Here is a 15,623-nt window from a genome sequence, read left to right as displayed (position 1 = left end):
GCAAAAGGAGCAGCTCAAAGTTGTTGTGCTGCTGCTTTTGCAAAGAAAAAAAAGACCCATTTGCAAAAGGAGCAGCTCAAAGCCCTTTCTGCAGTTTCCAGACAGATAATCTAATCAGCCAGTCACATGTCACTGGGGAAACCAACAGCCTCCTCTGCAGAAAGGGAGCCAGCCACCTTATCTCTCTCCCGGATCTCTTGCTGATCAGCTGTAAAGCGGCAGCCTTTCAACACCCCCTTCTCTCTTTGTAAAAGAAAAAGCTGGATCTTCTTTTGGCCCCTGGGCAATTCAGCTCCAGGGACCATGCACTCGCTCCATAAGACGCACAGACATTTCCCCTTACTTTGTAGGAGGAAAAAAGTGCATCTTGTGGAGCGAAAAATACGGTAAATACAACCACATTGTCATCGCTTGTAAGAAGGAACAGTCTTCATCAGCAGCTTCCAGCCTCCAAGGTCATGGCAAAAGTTCCTTCAGAGCATATAAAGGGCCCTTCTGAATTAGACCAAGGTCTCATCAAACCCCACATTCTCCCCCCCCCCCCACCTTCATAACAGCAGCCAGCTGGCTGCTTCTGCAAAGCTCACAAGGAGAGCACAAAAGCAAAAGCGCCCCCTTTGTTTGCCCTCTTGGCAAGTGGCATTCAGGGGTAGGCTGCCTCTGAAACTGGAGGTTCAGCTAAGAAGTGGCTGTTGATAGGCAGATATGCTTTAATGATTTAGTCTCAAGCTTCATGTGGAGGGTACCCTGAAGAGCCAGAGACCAGGCACCAAAACCAGACTAAACTGATAGAGAGAACATTGGGTTTAGCAATGCCAAACTCATGTCCTTGGAGGCACTTCATCTGCTGTGATAAGAGGTAGATTATCTCCCGCTTGGACTACTGCAATGCACTCTACGTGGGGCTACCTTTGAAGGTGACCTGGAAACTACAACTAATCCAGAATGCAGCAGCTAGACTGGTGACTGGGAGTGGCCGCCGAGACAACATAACACCGGTCCTGAAAGAACTACATTGGTTCCCAGTATGTTTCCGAGCACAATTCAAAGTGTTGGTGCTGACCTTCAAAGCCCTAAACGGCCTCAGCCCAGTATACCTGAAGGAGCATCTCCACCCCTATCGTCCAGCCCGTAGACTGAGGTCCAGCGCCGAGGGCCTTCTGGCGGTTCCCTCATTGCGAGAAGGGAGGTTACAGGGAACCAGGCAGAGGGCTTTCTCGGTAGTGGCGCCTGCCCTGTGGAACACCCTCCCACCAGATGTGAAGGAAATAAACAACTATCTGACACGTGAAGGCAGTCCTGTTTAGGGAAGTTTTTAATGTTTGATGTGTTACTGTGTTTTTAATATTCTGTTGGGAGCTGCCCAAAGTGGCTGGGGAATGAATAATAATAATAATAATAATAATAATAATAATAATAATAATAATAATAGAAAAATGTGGCTGTGAAGAAAACCTGGTCACAATAAAGCTCAGCACACTGCCTGCTAACCATATAAAGATAAAGGTAAAGGGACCCCTGACTATTAGGTCCAGTTGTGTCCGAATCTGGGGTTGCGGCGCTCATCTCGCGTTACTGGCCGAGGGAGCCGGCGTACAGCTTCCGGGTCATGTGGCCAGCATGACTAAGCCGCTTCTGGCGAACCAGAGCAGCGAACGGAAACACCGTTTACCTTCCCTCCAGAGTGGTACCTATTTATCTACTTGCACTTTTGACATGCTTTCGAACTGCTAGGTAGGCAGGAGCTGGGAACGAGCAACGGGAGCTCACCCCGTCGCGGGGATTCGAACCGCCAACCTTCTGATCAGCAAGCCATAGGCTCTGTGGTTTAACCCATCCATATAACACTGAACAAAAATTTAAGTTTCTAGTAAATCTGAACGGTGTCAGGGGACTTCTGCACTACTTCAATGCGCTGCAAGTGGATAGATAGCAGACTGTCTCACCTGTTAGTTTGGAGTCCCTCTTCAGGATTGCTCTTCAGAGACACTTTGGATAATTCATCTAAGGCATTTCTGTATTCCTTACAGCTGAAGAGTAAAGCAAATACAATGTGTTATACCAGCTGTCCAACGCAGCTCAAAGTGTGGCAGGCAAAGACAAGAGGACTTAGGTTTGCCTCCTGAGCTAGAACCACACTTGTGTCTGGGCTGTGTCATTTCAGATTGCAGGTGAGGGCTCACGAGGTGCAATGCCCCATTGCAGAGCCTCCATATAAAAAATGGGCATGTCAGAGAGAAGGTTTAATGAGACTGTTTCTTGGCATGCTAGTTTTCGGGGGGGGGGTTATTAGGGGTGGGGGAGAAGGTACGTAAGAACGTTCAACCATGTGAGCATCATTCAACCTGAAGTGATAAGGACCCAGATACTCGGGAGGCAAAAGAAGGAGGAAGGAAAGAAGCAAATAGTATTTTTAACTGCTTAATTAAGAGCTTCTGCTAGTGCTGTGTCTCTGGAGGCCCTAACTGCATGTAAAAAGGTAAAGGTAAAGGTATCCCTGACCATTAGGTCCAGTTGCAGGTGACTCTGGGGTTGTGGCACTCATCTCGGTTTACTGGCCGAGGGAGCCGGCATACAGCTTCCGGGTCATGTGGCCAGTATGACTAAGCTGCTTCTGGTGAACCAGAGCAGCGCACGGAAACGCCGTTTACCTTCCCGCCGGAGCGGTACCTATTTATCTACTTGCACTTGGATGTGCTTTCGAACTGCTAGGTTGGCAGGAGCAGGGAGCGAACGATGGGAGCTCACCCCGTCGCGGGGATTCAAACCCCCAACCTTCTGATCGGCAAGTCCTAGGCTCAGTGGTTTAGACCACAGCACCACTCGCGTGTAGCAAGGGGTAGAAGTGCTACTGGTTTTACTTTTAGCTTGCCTCATCAAAAACGTTCAAGCTTTTTTACACATGCACACCTGTCAAAGGAACATCAGAAAGCCCACTCTTTAAAGCACGCTAAAGTCACTTGACATAAAGCCAGCCATCAAAAGGTCACTGGGTGTTTGTGAAAAATGCTCAGGCTTGGCTAAGTGCCAAAGGAAAGAGCTCCATTAACCTCACCTGCTAATGTGCCTAATATACAACTACGAGTCTCTAAAACATGATGGATCTTAGCAATATTCCTCATTGCAGATGGAAGGATACAGAGGAGGAAGCACTTCATTTCCCAAACGTGGAGGTAAGAAGAATAAGACGCTGTAAGCCAAAACGCAACAAACCAACATACCTGAGAGCAAAGGCTATGATGGAGCTTGGTTCCTTTTCACAGACGGCAATAGGCACACGTTCGTGCTCATACATTAAGTAATGCTTGTCAGGCTCACTGCATTGAGAACACAACAGATTAAGCTATAATGTGTTATACGTTCAAGAACAAGCAATTCTACATTAACGGATCTGCCAGCCAAAAAGACAACTTTTTCTTTGTTCATGCTGTAGCAACGTAACTGGAGTAGAGCTGAATTGTCCAATTGTAATGGTTTGCTCGAAGCGACTAGCATGAGTTTGGCCAAACTGCGGGAAGCAGTGAAAGATAGGCGTGCCTGGCGTGCTATGGTCCATGGGGTCACGAAGAGTCGGACACGACAACAACAATGGTTTGCTTACATATATATATTTCTATTCATGTTACAGATGGATGTGTGTTTTGATTACTGTTTTTATGCTGATTGTTTCGTGGGTGTTGTTGACTACGCTTGGAACCGACCCAGAAGAGTGTGCTGCGTTTTGCAGAGGAAGGCTGCAGAAAATAATGCAAGCAGTGCAGCTTTTCAACCCTTCTTCAACTAGCTATAAGGACCATCAGATTGTACTGAAGGCCTTTTAAACCTGAGATCCCTTGCCAACCTGGAGTGTTTTTAGTTTGTTTTCCACCCCGTGACATTTTTGTATGAAAGTGTGGTGCCTGTGTGTATAATAAAGGAGCCCTTTATAATAGAAGAGCTTTTAGTGGCTGTTAGTAGGGGCCAATAGGCAGTCATCTCTGCGCTAAGCTTGGCCCAAGAGCATTCAATTGGCTACCTCTGACTATTACGCCATAGGAATGTTTATGAACATCATTTCACACACCCCACAATCAAATGTATAAAGATAAGCAGCCCTGCACCCAACCACATGCAATACAGTCAAGACAGCAAAATTCGGCTACCTGGAAAAACACATGGTGGACTTGCTCCCAAGTAGTGTTGATTTTACTTACAAAGGGGATGGGATGGGACTGTAGCTGTTTCCAGGTAACAGATTAGCTAGGATAGCTTTCATGGTGGACTTCTCTTTCACCTGGCTGTCTGTGGACCCCAGCAAATGCCCATCAAAGACATCTGGAATAGTAATAAACCATACGTCTCTCAATATTGTTAAAACACCAGAGTTTCCAGATTTGCCTATTCTGGGGACGTTCAGAAGTCACCTGCTATCTCTATCGTATTGGTTGGTTCATGTCAGGATCTTCCCCAGTACTGCTCATGAGTAACAACAGAGCCTCTTTTGAAAACTGAAGCTATTTATTAAGCATTGCTATTTACAAGCGAAGCTAGTCAAAAACATGACCGTTCAATCACTATCAGAATCCGGAAGTACATTCCTTCGGCTCCCCGCCCAACACCAGATTTTCGGCACCCTGAAACGATGTCTCCTGGGTCCTCTAGCCCCCCTGCGCTGTGCCTGTGTCAGAAGCTGTGGGCTTCTGTCTGATCTTGTCTGGCTGGTGGTGCTGGGTCTTTCAGCAGTGTCACGGAGCCCTTGCTCCGCTCCCTTGCTTGGAGACAATTCCTGTGATAAGCTGGAGGAGGAGGAGGAGGAGTCCATTTGCAAAAGGGGCTCGGGTTCCCTATAGCTTCGTGAGCTGTCTTCCCTTGAAGAGCAGCTCTCCCTGCCCTGCTCCTGAGCAGGGCTTCCTCTCTCCCTCTCCTCGTGAGTAGCTGGGCTACTCCTGACAGTTCAGCTATTAAATTATTATCCACTAAAGCCACTGCTTGTAGCAAGATGACTGCAAAGAGATCACTGTGATTTTAATATAGCTCACGATGCCAAAAACCAATCTCGGGGCTTTTGATAGTCTTGTGCTTGTGTCAACGTGAACAAAATCTACCCGTCTAAAAATCTCTGCAGTTCTGAAAAAGAAGAAGCCATAAGCCTACAAAACCTGAATGCTGAAAATGGCAAAACTCTCAGCGATGCTGGACTGCAACTCCCAGAGGCACACCCCCTCCTCAACGCCCAATTTTTGCTCACATAGTACACGTAGAAAGGGCATACGCTAAAGGAAGAAGTGCCAAGCCTGCCATGAAGATAATTCATTGAATAAATGCATTTATTCATTTATATTTATTCATAAATGCATGGTTCAGCCAGCAGCAGGGGTCGGGGAAGCAGAACAAAGGCACTACTGAGGATGGTACCTTCCGAGCCGCTGGCGATGTCTGCTTCTGACTGTGCGTTGGCAAAGGAGGTGCCTCCTGTCAGCTGGTCCGACACGACTTCCGGAGGGGTAGGGAGCTGGAGAAGGGAAGAGCTTGTGGAGCTTTGGCTCGACAAGGTTGTCAAGAAACGGTCCTCTGCAAAATGGGGGGGGGGGGGGTGAGAGAGAGAGAGAGAGAGAGAGAGAGAGAGAGAGAACCATACACCCAGTTAATCACTTAAAAGCTGACCCAACATACAAGCAGCATATTTCTGAAGGCACTCCCTATTTGCCTCTTGCGAATTATTTAGCATAGGTTGGAAAAAGGAAAATGGACACACAAATAAGCATCCCTTCCATTTTTAACACTTGGATTACCCTTCATCTGCAAGAGGAACCAGCCAGTTCTTCCTATTATCTACCTATCTTTCTATCCTTAAAATCCAAAGTAGCTAAACTTGTAGAAAAATGAACGATAACATTTACAAACAGAAAACAGACTTTAAATAAAGAAGACTTTAAAAGAAGAAATAAACAAAAGGTAAAAGCCAGGGTCAGGAGAGAGAAATAAGCTCATATCAGTAAGAGCGTTTTTCTTAACCAAGATGCAGAAACTAAAAGAAAATGAGCTGAGATTTAGGCTTGGGTCTTCTGATGCCACCTTATTTACTCCTGACCATGCATGACAGAACAGTCAAATTACACTGAAGCAACCTTGCAATCTAAGAACTGGGGGACTGAATTGTTTTAAAAACAAAGATCTCAGTGATGGTTGCACTGAGAGTAAAATGGGCATTTTCTTCAGCTCACTGCCAAGATGACTGCAGCTCACTATAGCCACAAACGGCAGCCTGCCAGGTATTCAGCAGCCCTCACCCCCACCCCCGATTTCCCTGCCAACCTGGGACTGCAGCGGTCTAAGAGGGTCACAAGTTGTGTGGGCATAGCTTAAACAGAGACACTGAATGAACCTATTTCTCAATTCTAGGCAGTGTTCAAATTATGGGGCATGGGAAGGGAGTCCATGATTAAACCCACAAGCACTGCATGGCATACAGCTAATAATTAGCCCTTTGAACTCTTGACTAGTGAAATCTCTGCACCAGCCAGACACTCACAGGAGGAGTCTGACTTTATTCTTGGCTGGAATCTTCAGGAATTTTTTTACTTGCTTTGTGAGAATATGAAAGGAGTGACAGCGAACTGCAACGGAAACAAATCAGTGAGGTATTGTGGGTACGCTAAGCATTCCAAAAAGCAGATTTAAGTAAGCATAAGGATACTGTGCAAAAGGACATTCTCATTTCCACACAAGCTATTTCCTCTTCCTCATCTAAACCCAAGGAATATTAGCCTTTATTAATAAAGAAGAACAAAACAAAAGACGCAATTGTTTCAGAAAGATGCAAGCTTACCGAGGGGCGTTCAGAAGCAGCCTAACAAATAAATGAAAGGCTGAAGTTTCTTAGAGAAGGCAAACATACCTTTCTCGCCATTTTGTAGTGCTGGAGAAACATTGCGAGGAGAGGCATCCATTGAGCTGATCTGTGGAATAAAAAGTAACCTGCATTTGCCTGTTCTCCCTTGGACTCACTGGAGGCAATACGGATACCGAAACTTACACTGCTACCCAAAAGTTACCTTGATGATTAAAGAAGCAATGCCTAATTCTGGTTTTCCCTCCTTCACAAGCTGAAACCTTAACTCCGGTGAAGACTAACCAAAAAAAGTTACTCCATTCATTCTACCGTGAAAACTGGAGTGGACTTCAGGGCTGCACACCTACGCACACTTATTTGGAAGCAAGCAAGAACATAAAAACACAAGGAAAGCCCTGCTAGATCTGGCAAAAGATCAGTCAACTCCGGGATCCTGCTGTCACAGGGTTCAATCAGAGGCCATGGGGAAATCTGTAACTGAGTTCTTCTCATTGGACTCACTCAGTGGGACTCGCCTCCAACAGAATAGTGCTCAGTGCTGAGCCATAAAATCAGAAGACGAAATAAACCCTGGAGTTTCAGGCTGTCATGCAATCCATCAACCCGTTTACTTGTATCACCCGTCAAGTCAGCTCATCAGCACCTGCATGGTGGGAAGGCAACTAACTTCTAGTGTGTGCAATGTTTTAGGAGCTGTGCCGGAAAAGCTCAGCCTGTGTCACATGTCCCCTCCAGAGATACTTCGGAAGCTCGGGAGAGGGGGGGGGGGAGGAGACACAAGCGACACTTGTTCATTCTGCGCACGCAAACCGGTCTCCCCCGAGAAATGTGTGCGGCTCCTGTATGGAGCTGTGCCTCAGCAGGCCTAGAACATGAGTGGGGAGCCTGAACCCTAGTGGCCAAATGGAAGCCTTGAGACTCTCCTCAGCCCACACCTTCTCCTTAGCCTACTCTGAGCTCTCTTCAGGTGCTTCTGTCTGGCTGGAGCGTGTCCTTGAACTGCGCAAACACCTCTTGCTTGGCCTGGACAGACAGAGATATGTGCAGAAACCTGTGACTTTTCCATGGCTGGAATGCCTCCCACGGTACACAGGTGAGAACGGCACCTGTTCCTCTCTCCACTTTTTGCCCCTTGCTTTATTCACCTCTGCTAGGCAGCCTCCGTAAGGTTACTCATGAAAGGGGGTGGGGGCCCTGGAGCTGGAAAATGTTCCCCACCCCTGGCCTAATAAGAATTGCAGTTTCAAATTCATTACTATGAAGAACAGAAACCATTTACCTTGCTGTCTTCACCTTGCCTCAGTCTCCCAGGGCTAGGCGGCACTGAGGGACGTTTCCGCCCTTTCTCTTGCTGAAAGAGATCTTGTAACCTATAATAATAATAATAATAATAATAATAATAATAATAATAATAATATTTAAACCCCCACCCATCTGGCTGGGTTTCCCCAGCCACTCTGGGCAGCTTTCAACAAAATATTAAAAATACAATAAAAGATCAAACATTTAAAAACTTCCCTTCAGATGTCTTCTAAAAGTCAGATAGCTGTTTATTTCCTTGACATCTGATGGGAGGGTGTTCCACAGGGCAAGTGCCACCACTGAGAAGGCCCTTTGCATCCTTCCCGGTAACCTCACTTCTCGCAGTGAGGGAACCGCCTGAAGGCCCTGGGCGCTGGACCTCAGTGTCTGGGCTGAACAATGGGGGTGGAGATGCTCCTTCAGGTATACTGGGCCGAGGCCGTTTAGGGCTTTAAAGGTCAGCACCAAGACTTTGAATTGTGCTCAGAAACGTACTGGGAGCCAATGTAAGTCTTTCAGGACCGGTGTTATATGGTCTCAGCAGCCACTCCCAGTCACCAGTCTAGCTGCCACATTCTGGATTAACTGCAGTTTCCAGGTCACCATCAAAAGTAGCCCCGCACTACCTTAATGTTTACAACAGGGTAAACATTAAAAATGCTTCGATTCAAACATAAATTTCAGTGGTTGTGTGGCTTATCTGTGAGCAGGATGTCTGTATGTTTACAGCAATGCCATCCCTCTCAAATTCACACTAGGATCTACTTGAAAGACAGTTTTTGCAAAGAAACCCAGTACTTTTCAATGCCTGCAACTGACAAATTGAGAGGGTGGGGGAACCCTGCTTTGCTGAGAAAGTCTATCCATGACACAGTACTGAAATTACGCACCAGCCAGGGCCATCCAATGGAGGGGAAACATTGCAGAGGGCTGTGTCATGGCTGGTGATGGCAGGAGCACCAGAAGGTTAATAGCTGCCACTCACTCACCTGTTATTCCAAGCTTGCAGCATCTCACAGAGGCTCTGTTTTTTGGCTATTAGAGATTCAGAAACTGATTGCAGCTGCTGAGGAGTGTCAAGGGACGAAGAAAGCATCCTAGCTTGGATTTTCTCTATCCAGTTGCGAAACTCGACTTCCTCCATCTATCCAAAGACAGGGATACAAACATTGCAAAGGCTCTTTTCGGGCAAAGACCTACCCATGACCTGTCTGCAATGTCTCTTCCTAGCAAGCTATCAAACACAGATCAAACCTCCAAGAAAGGGATGCTTATTTCTGCCGAGGAATAATATTGAGTAGGTAAAACCCATCTTTAAAAAAAAAAAAAAAAAAAAAACCAGCAGGGAAAGATTATTCATGATTTTTAATTTTATACATTTCAATTAATTCCACAATCATTTTAACATTTCGAAACTCAACTTCCTCCCCCCTCTTTCTGCGGTTCCTTAAATTTATTTTTTATATTTTCTGCATATTCCAAATTAATTTAACTTGATCATTCATTCATCTACTTTAAATGTATAAGCTTAAAAAACTGCAAGTTATTACAATAATCCCGCCAATGTTCCTATCTGTTTACAGTTTATTTGTAAATATTCAATAAACCACTTCCATTCTTTTATAAAAAGTTCGTTATCTTAATTTCTAATTTTTCCTGTAAGTTTTGCCATTTCTGTGTATACCATAAGTTTTTGTATCCATTCTTCTTTCATCAGGAGTTCTTCTACTTTACATTTTTGGGCAAATAACATTCTTGCTGCCATAGTGGCATACATGAATAAATTTCTATAGTTTGGATAGTTCTGTCCCTGTAATTCCCAAAAGGAAAGCTTCTGGGTTTGTTTGTTTTTACAGATGTTATTTTAAACATCTTTTTCAATTAATTATATATCATTTCCCACTACTCTTTATTGAGAGAGAACTCAAGACCAATGCTCAAAGTGCTTTCAGCTCCCCCAGAAGTCATTGGACTACAACTCCCATCATCCCTAGCTAGCAGGACTAGTGGCCAGGGATGATGGGAGTTGTAGTCCAACCACATCTGGGGGGGGGCAAGGTTGAGAAGGCTGGCTGAGAGTGTAGAACTGCTGTCCTCCACACATCATTCTCTTCAGCCTCATGTAAGCTGCACCCTGGGTCTGCTGGCTGTGATGCAAGAATCCTGCTAGCCTGCTACATTTAGCAAACTGAGCAAACCTGTAACATTGCATATAATTAATGTGCTTTTCTCAACAGAATACATCCAAAATATGTTACCTCCTTTTGGGCAAAAAGATCCTCCATCTTCTCCTCTCTTGTTTTGCTAAAAGTATCTGTTTTCAGAGAGGTGAGGCGCTCATCGACGGCAATATATACCTGAGACACCCTAAAACAATGATGCCAAAGTTTGGAACGGAACTGCGCACCTTTCAGGTTTTGCCACAATACACCCACTCCTACATGTCCCCGTTGAGAATTTAATCTTGAATACTATGGGATGTGATTATACACCTGTTGGGCCTGAGCTACTCTAGGCAGCTTCACACAGGCATATACGATACTCTGAGATAGCACAAAAGCACAGGTATCCTCACAGAAATGTAATCACATGGTAAAACACACATGATGTCACATCTGCGCAGCTCATGGCTTTGTTTTTGTTTTTTTGTTTTTAGGTGAGGTGCTTCACTGTCCTGCAAAGCTTTTTTTGCAGAACGATGCAAAATGATAAAACAAAACAAAATGCTTGATTTCCTTTGCATTATACAAATGTAATCAGAACTTGGATTTTGTCCCAGTACAAAATTTCAGCTTCTTAAAAGTACACACAGCCCTGAATGCATCATAAAAAGTGAAGGTAAAGGACCCCTGACAGTTATGTCCAGTCGCAGATGACTCTGGGATTGCAGCGCTCATTTCGCTTTACAGGGAGCTGGCGTTTGTCCACAGACAGCTTCTGGGTCATGTGGCCAGCATGACTGAGCCGCTTCCAGAGTAGAACCCAGTTTACCTTCCCGCTGGAGCAGTACCTATTTATCTACTTGCACTTTGACGTGCTTTCGAACTGCTAAGTTGGCAGGAGCAGGGACCGAGCAACGGGAGCTCACCCTGCCGCGGGGTTTCGAGCCGCCAACCTTCTGATCGGCAAGCCCAAGAGGCTCAGTGGTTTGGACCACAGCGCCACCTGCATCCCTACAAATGCATCATAGCTGTTGTCTAAAGGAACTATAAGGTATGTCAAAGCAAAGACTCCACCTATCAGATGTAAACATTCTTGCACTGGGGTAGGAGGCTCTCAAAATTTAGATTCTTCAACTATCACAACAAAGAGGTACACTTCTGAGATGCAAATGTGGATCTTGAACTAGGGGAAGGGCCAAGCATCATTCTTATATCGCTTATCACATCTCCCCACCAAGTCGGTCCATCTCACTGCCTCTTTGCTGAGGAGAAGTGGCTGGAAGAAGGAACTTAAGGGGGATGTGAAGTTCTACCCAACTGCAATATGTCAACACGTTGTAATTACTTTTCATAATCAAACCCCGAATCTGTATAGGGTCAGCGTTATATGACCTGGCTGTGGCCACAAGAATACCCCTGATCAGCTCAGAACATCCTGGAACACAAATCACAACTGCCACATCAAGAACAGACCACCGAGTTTCATTTGGAGCAAAACAAACTGCAATCCCTGGTCCAGACATAATGCTAAGGCAAAGGACCGTGGTCTGTTGCTCCAACCTGCACTAAGGGAAAGAGGAAGGCAGGTGATGTCTCATGGCAAACCATGAACTATCATTTATTGTAACATGAGAACACGACCAATCCAATGCAAGGCAATAGCAGTTAAAGAACCATAATGGAAATGCCATTATCAGGTTGGGCATACACTAATCTGGAGGGGGAAGGGGCAGAGAACAGACGCAGATACTTACTTTTGAGAAAAATCCTTCAGGTCCTGAAGCATGGCAACCTTATGCGGAACCTGACGTTTTATGTAGATCTTGGGATTCGGAACGCACACCTCTAGCAACCGTATAGGAGAATAACTAGGAAGAGAACATAACACATCTTCAAACTGGGTCACACTGTTAACGCAGGCGTCGTTTTGTATGGTGTCTGAAATTCAGGACCCCTAAATTTTAACAAACTGGCTTGTGAATTGCCTGTAAGACAGAATCAGAAACGATATTTTGAGGAGGACTGGAAAACACTAGTTTCTGCTAACGGTGGTCATGCCTCCTGCTCAAATATGGGAAAATAGAGAGGCTGGGATATTTTGAGTTGTTGGGTGCTAATATTTCATTCAGGACAAATAAACAAGAATAATTGGGAGGGGGGTAGCTTAGAAACTCGAAAAATTAGAATATTGTGGGAAGGTTCATTTCTTTCAGTAATTCAACTTAAAAGGTGAAACTAATATATGAGATAGACTCATGACATGCAAAGCGAGATAGTCAAGCCTTTATTTGTTATAATTGTGATGATTATGGCATACAGCTGATGAGAACCCCAAATTCACAATTTCAACTTTCGGGTTTTCATCAGCTGCACGCCATAATCATCACAATTATAATAAACAAAGGCTTGACATATCTCGCTTTGCATGTCACGAGTCTATCTCATATATTAAACTCCAGTAGCTAATGAAAACAATTGCTTACATAAATGGACTTCTCCACGATATTCTAATTTTTCAAGTTTCACCTGCATGTTCTTTGTGTACCAGATTAAAAACAAGAGCGGGGTTAAAAAAATCACGCTTGAATGGGCGGCTCCCAACCAAATATTAAAAACACAATACAGCATGTTGAGCAGAGCAATCCTATATGGAGCCGAGGAGGAAAGAAGAAATGGATCCACTGCCTGAGATCAAGCTCTGCCAGTTCTTGGTGGCCAAGGCAGAAGGTTGGTGGGTGTCTCTTCCTTCCTCTGTGCTAGGCCAACTCTAGGTTGGCATAGTTGAGGGGCCTCTTGGGGTATCTAAAGCTATCAGTACTCCACACCCAAAACGCCCTGTTTTCAGGGTCATGTGCTACTGGAGACAGTAGCTTTTCGACAACCTGGGCAGAGCCGGGGTCTCTGTCACAGTGAAGCCCCACACAACAGCCCTCTTCTCCATCAGTGGACACTGGCAGAGGCACCAGCATGCCATTCTCCCATCCCTACCCAACCCCCAACACCATCGCTGCGGTGGATAGGTTACAACTCTTCTTAGCATGAAAACAAAAGATTAAAGTAAAAATTACCTACATCAAAACCTCACCAAAATTTAGAATTATAAAATACTGTGATGATGTTTTGCTGACCCACTAACATTATGGCTTGTGGGCTTTATGATCTGCTACTCCACGCATCCTAACAAAACTAATTGTGTTTGATTGTTTTCTTTCAATTGTTCTGTCTATGGTTTAACTGTTATTTGCTTCACTGGCTAATTCTACAAAAAAATATATATATCACAGATTGGACGTCAATGGGCCTATTATTATACACCCTGTGGAACACCCTTCCAGCAGATGTCAAGGAAATAAGCAGCTATCCTATTATTAAGAGACATCTGAAGGCAGCCCTGTTTAGGGACGTTTTTAATATCTAACGCTGTATTGGTTTAACATTTGTTTGTGAGCCGCCCAGAGTGGCTGGGGAAGCTCAGCCAGATGGGCGGGGTATAAAGAATATATTATTATTATTATTATTATTATTATTATTATTATTATTATTATTATTATTATTATTATTTTAAAAGGATGACACGTTACTCCATATATTTATTGTATTTTTGATTGCAGGTGTTTATACAAATATGTATTTCTTAAAATAAATAAATAATAAAATAAAATAAAATAAAACCAGGCCACTTATCTCCTGAATTTGCAGAGGGCGGTAATAAACCTTTGGAGGGAAAGTTTTCTTACCTGAAAGAGGCCACCATCTGATTGTAGGAGAAATATTGGTGGTAGTCATGATGTATGGAGTGGCCACAGGGCTCTGCGTTGGCCCTTCGGGTGTATTGGTGCCCGTAAAAGCGCAGCTCAAGGTATTTGGCAAAGGACATGGACCAGGAGTCATTGGAAAGCGGAACTACTGGTGTTACCTGGAAAAAGTTAGTGGTTTTATCTGAGCACTTTGGGACACGCAGAAAAATCCATCCAAGCCACACCTATGACTTAACATGAGCCTTCAGCAGTTCTTGGGTGTGACTTAGAATCTACAACACGCCCGTGCATAGCTTTGATATATATAGGACTCAGCAAAACAACAAGGCCAGCACACCTCTAGATAACAGTGTCACTGGGACAGAGGTAGCAAACGAAACTGCTGACTTGGAAGTCTGGCTGCCGAAAAACACAACTCTCAAAAAGCACAAACAGTGCATGTTGTGGCACGCTCTCTCACAGCATGAAAGCACTGCTGGTGCAGTCTGTTCACTTGCACCGATTTATTATGCTGCTGCTGCTAGGAGGTCTCCAGCTGAAATCTCTGTGCATAAACATATAGGACGGGGCTTAGGCAAGCTGCTATCGCCCAGCCTCAGCCACCCACGTGTATTATGGGTATACTGTTCCTTGGCACACACTACTTTAAGGTACAGCAGAAGATTAGAGTATGTATAAAGTGTAGCATAAATGCAAAGTATCATATTCAGGCCTACTAACTTAATTTTAAGTTCAAATGCAGTATTTTTATACAGTGTAACAGAAATGATTTCACGTGGTGTTTTACGAAAAATGCGAAGTCTCCCTAACAAATGCTAATAGGAAGAAGCGGTTTAGTCATGCTGGGTGCATGACCCGGAAAGCTGTCTGTGGACAAATGCCGGCTCCCTCGGCCTGAAGCGAGATGGACGGCCGCACCCCATAGTTGCCTTTGACTGAACTTAACCATCCAGGGGGCCTTTACCCTTTTTTACCTTTACCATTACTCTACTTAGAAGACAGCTCTTTTTAAGAAGGGTGATCTCCACACATCACGAGTGGATAAGAATGCTGCCCCAGCAGTTCATGAATTATCAACTCTTAAATTCCATCTTCGGGGGGTCTTCTTCTCCTGCCCCCACAACAAAGGTCTGTCCAGAAGTCCAGTCCATGTCTCATGGTCTGCAAGGCCAATTTCAGAAGCAGCACTTCCTTGCCCCACAGGCATGAATTCTGCTTCATATTGGTTTAGAATCCCAATGTGCGACACTAACCAGGTTCCCTCCTAAAGCCTGAATTTGCAGACCCACCTCAAACCCGGGTTAGAACTGCGCAAATTTGAACACTAAGCTAGAGGAAAGGGAGAGAGAAATTGGGGTTTTTCCTGAGGAGGGCAGGATCTTCATAACAGAGTCCTGTAGGCAGTCACTATTATCTTGATAGTAAAACAATACAAACGGTATTTGGTATGATTAAACAAAGTTTTTGCCAAGAGAATGAAGGGTACAAGGCTTAAACTTGCCTTGAATCACAATTAAGACATCTTAATTGAGGACATGCAACCATGCCCTTCGCAGATTACTTTGAATT

General features: G+C 44.7%; 1 protein-coding gene across 2 annotated transcripts in view; it reads right to left on the bottom strand.

Moving 5' to 3' along the window:
* The window catches only part of PIKFYVE (phosphoinositide kinase, FYVE-type zinc finger containing), an 80,461-nt gene that overhangs the window by 14,689 nt on the left and 50,149 nt on the right, over positions 1–15,623 (bottom strand). For both annotated transcript variants that reach the window (XM_033170338.1, XM_033170346.1), the window contains 10 exons: positions 14,034–14,212; positions 12,051–12,164; positions 10,393–10,501; positions 9,124–9,278; positions 8,112–8,202; positions 6,878–6,938; positions 5,395–5,550; positions 4,194–4,314; positions 3,222–3,317; positions 1,947–2,030 (listed from right to left, as the gene is read on the bottom strand). In XM_033170338.1, coding sequence (XP_033026229.1) covers positions 1,947–2,030; positions 3,222–3,317; positions 4,194–4,314; positions 5,395–5,550; positions 6,878–6,938; positions 8,112–8,202; positions 9,124–9,278; positions 10,393–10,501; positions 12,051–12,164; positions 14,034–14,212 — 1,166 coding nt within the window. The remainder of the gene's footprint in view (positions 1–1,946; positions 2,031–3,221; positions 3,318–4,193; positions 4,315–5,394; positions 5,551–6,877; positions 6,939–8,111; positions 8,203–9,123; positions 9,279–10,392; positions 10,502–12,050; positions 12,165–14,033; positions 14,213–15,623) is intronic.

This window comes from Lacerta agilis, chromosome 1 (genome assembly GCF_009819535.1).
Source record: "Lacerta agilis isolate rLacAgi1 chromosome 1, rLacAgi1.pri, whole genome shotgun sequence".
In the NCBI taxonomy this organism is placed as follows: domain Eukaryota; kingdom Metazoa; phylum Chordata; class Lepidosauria; order Squamata; family Lacertidae; genus Lacerta; species Lacerta agilis.
The sequence above is the reverse complement of the archived record's forward strand: the minus strand, read 5'-3'. Positions and strand labels throughout refer to the sequence as shown.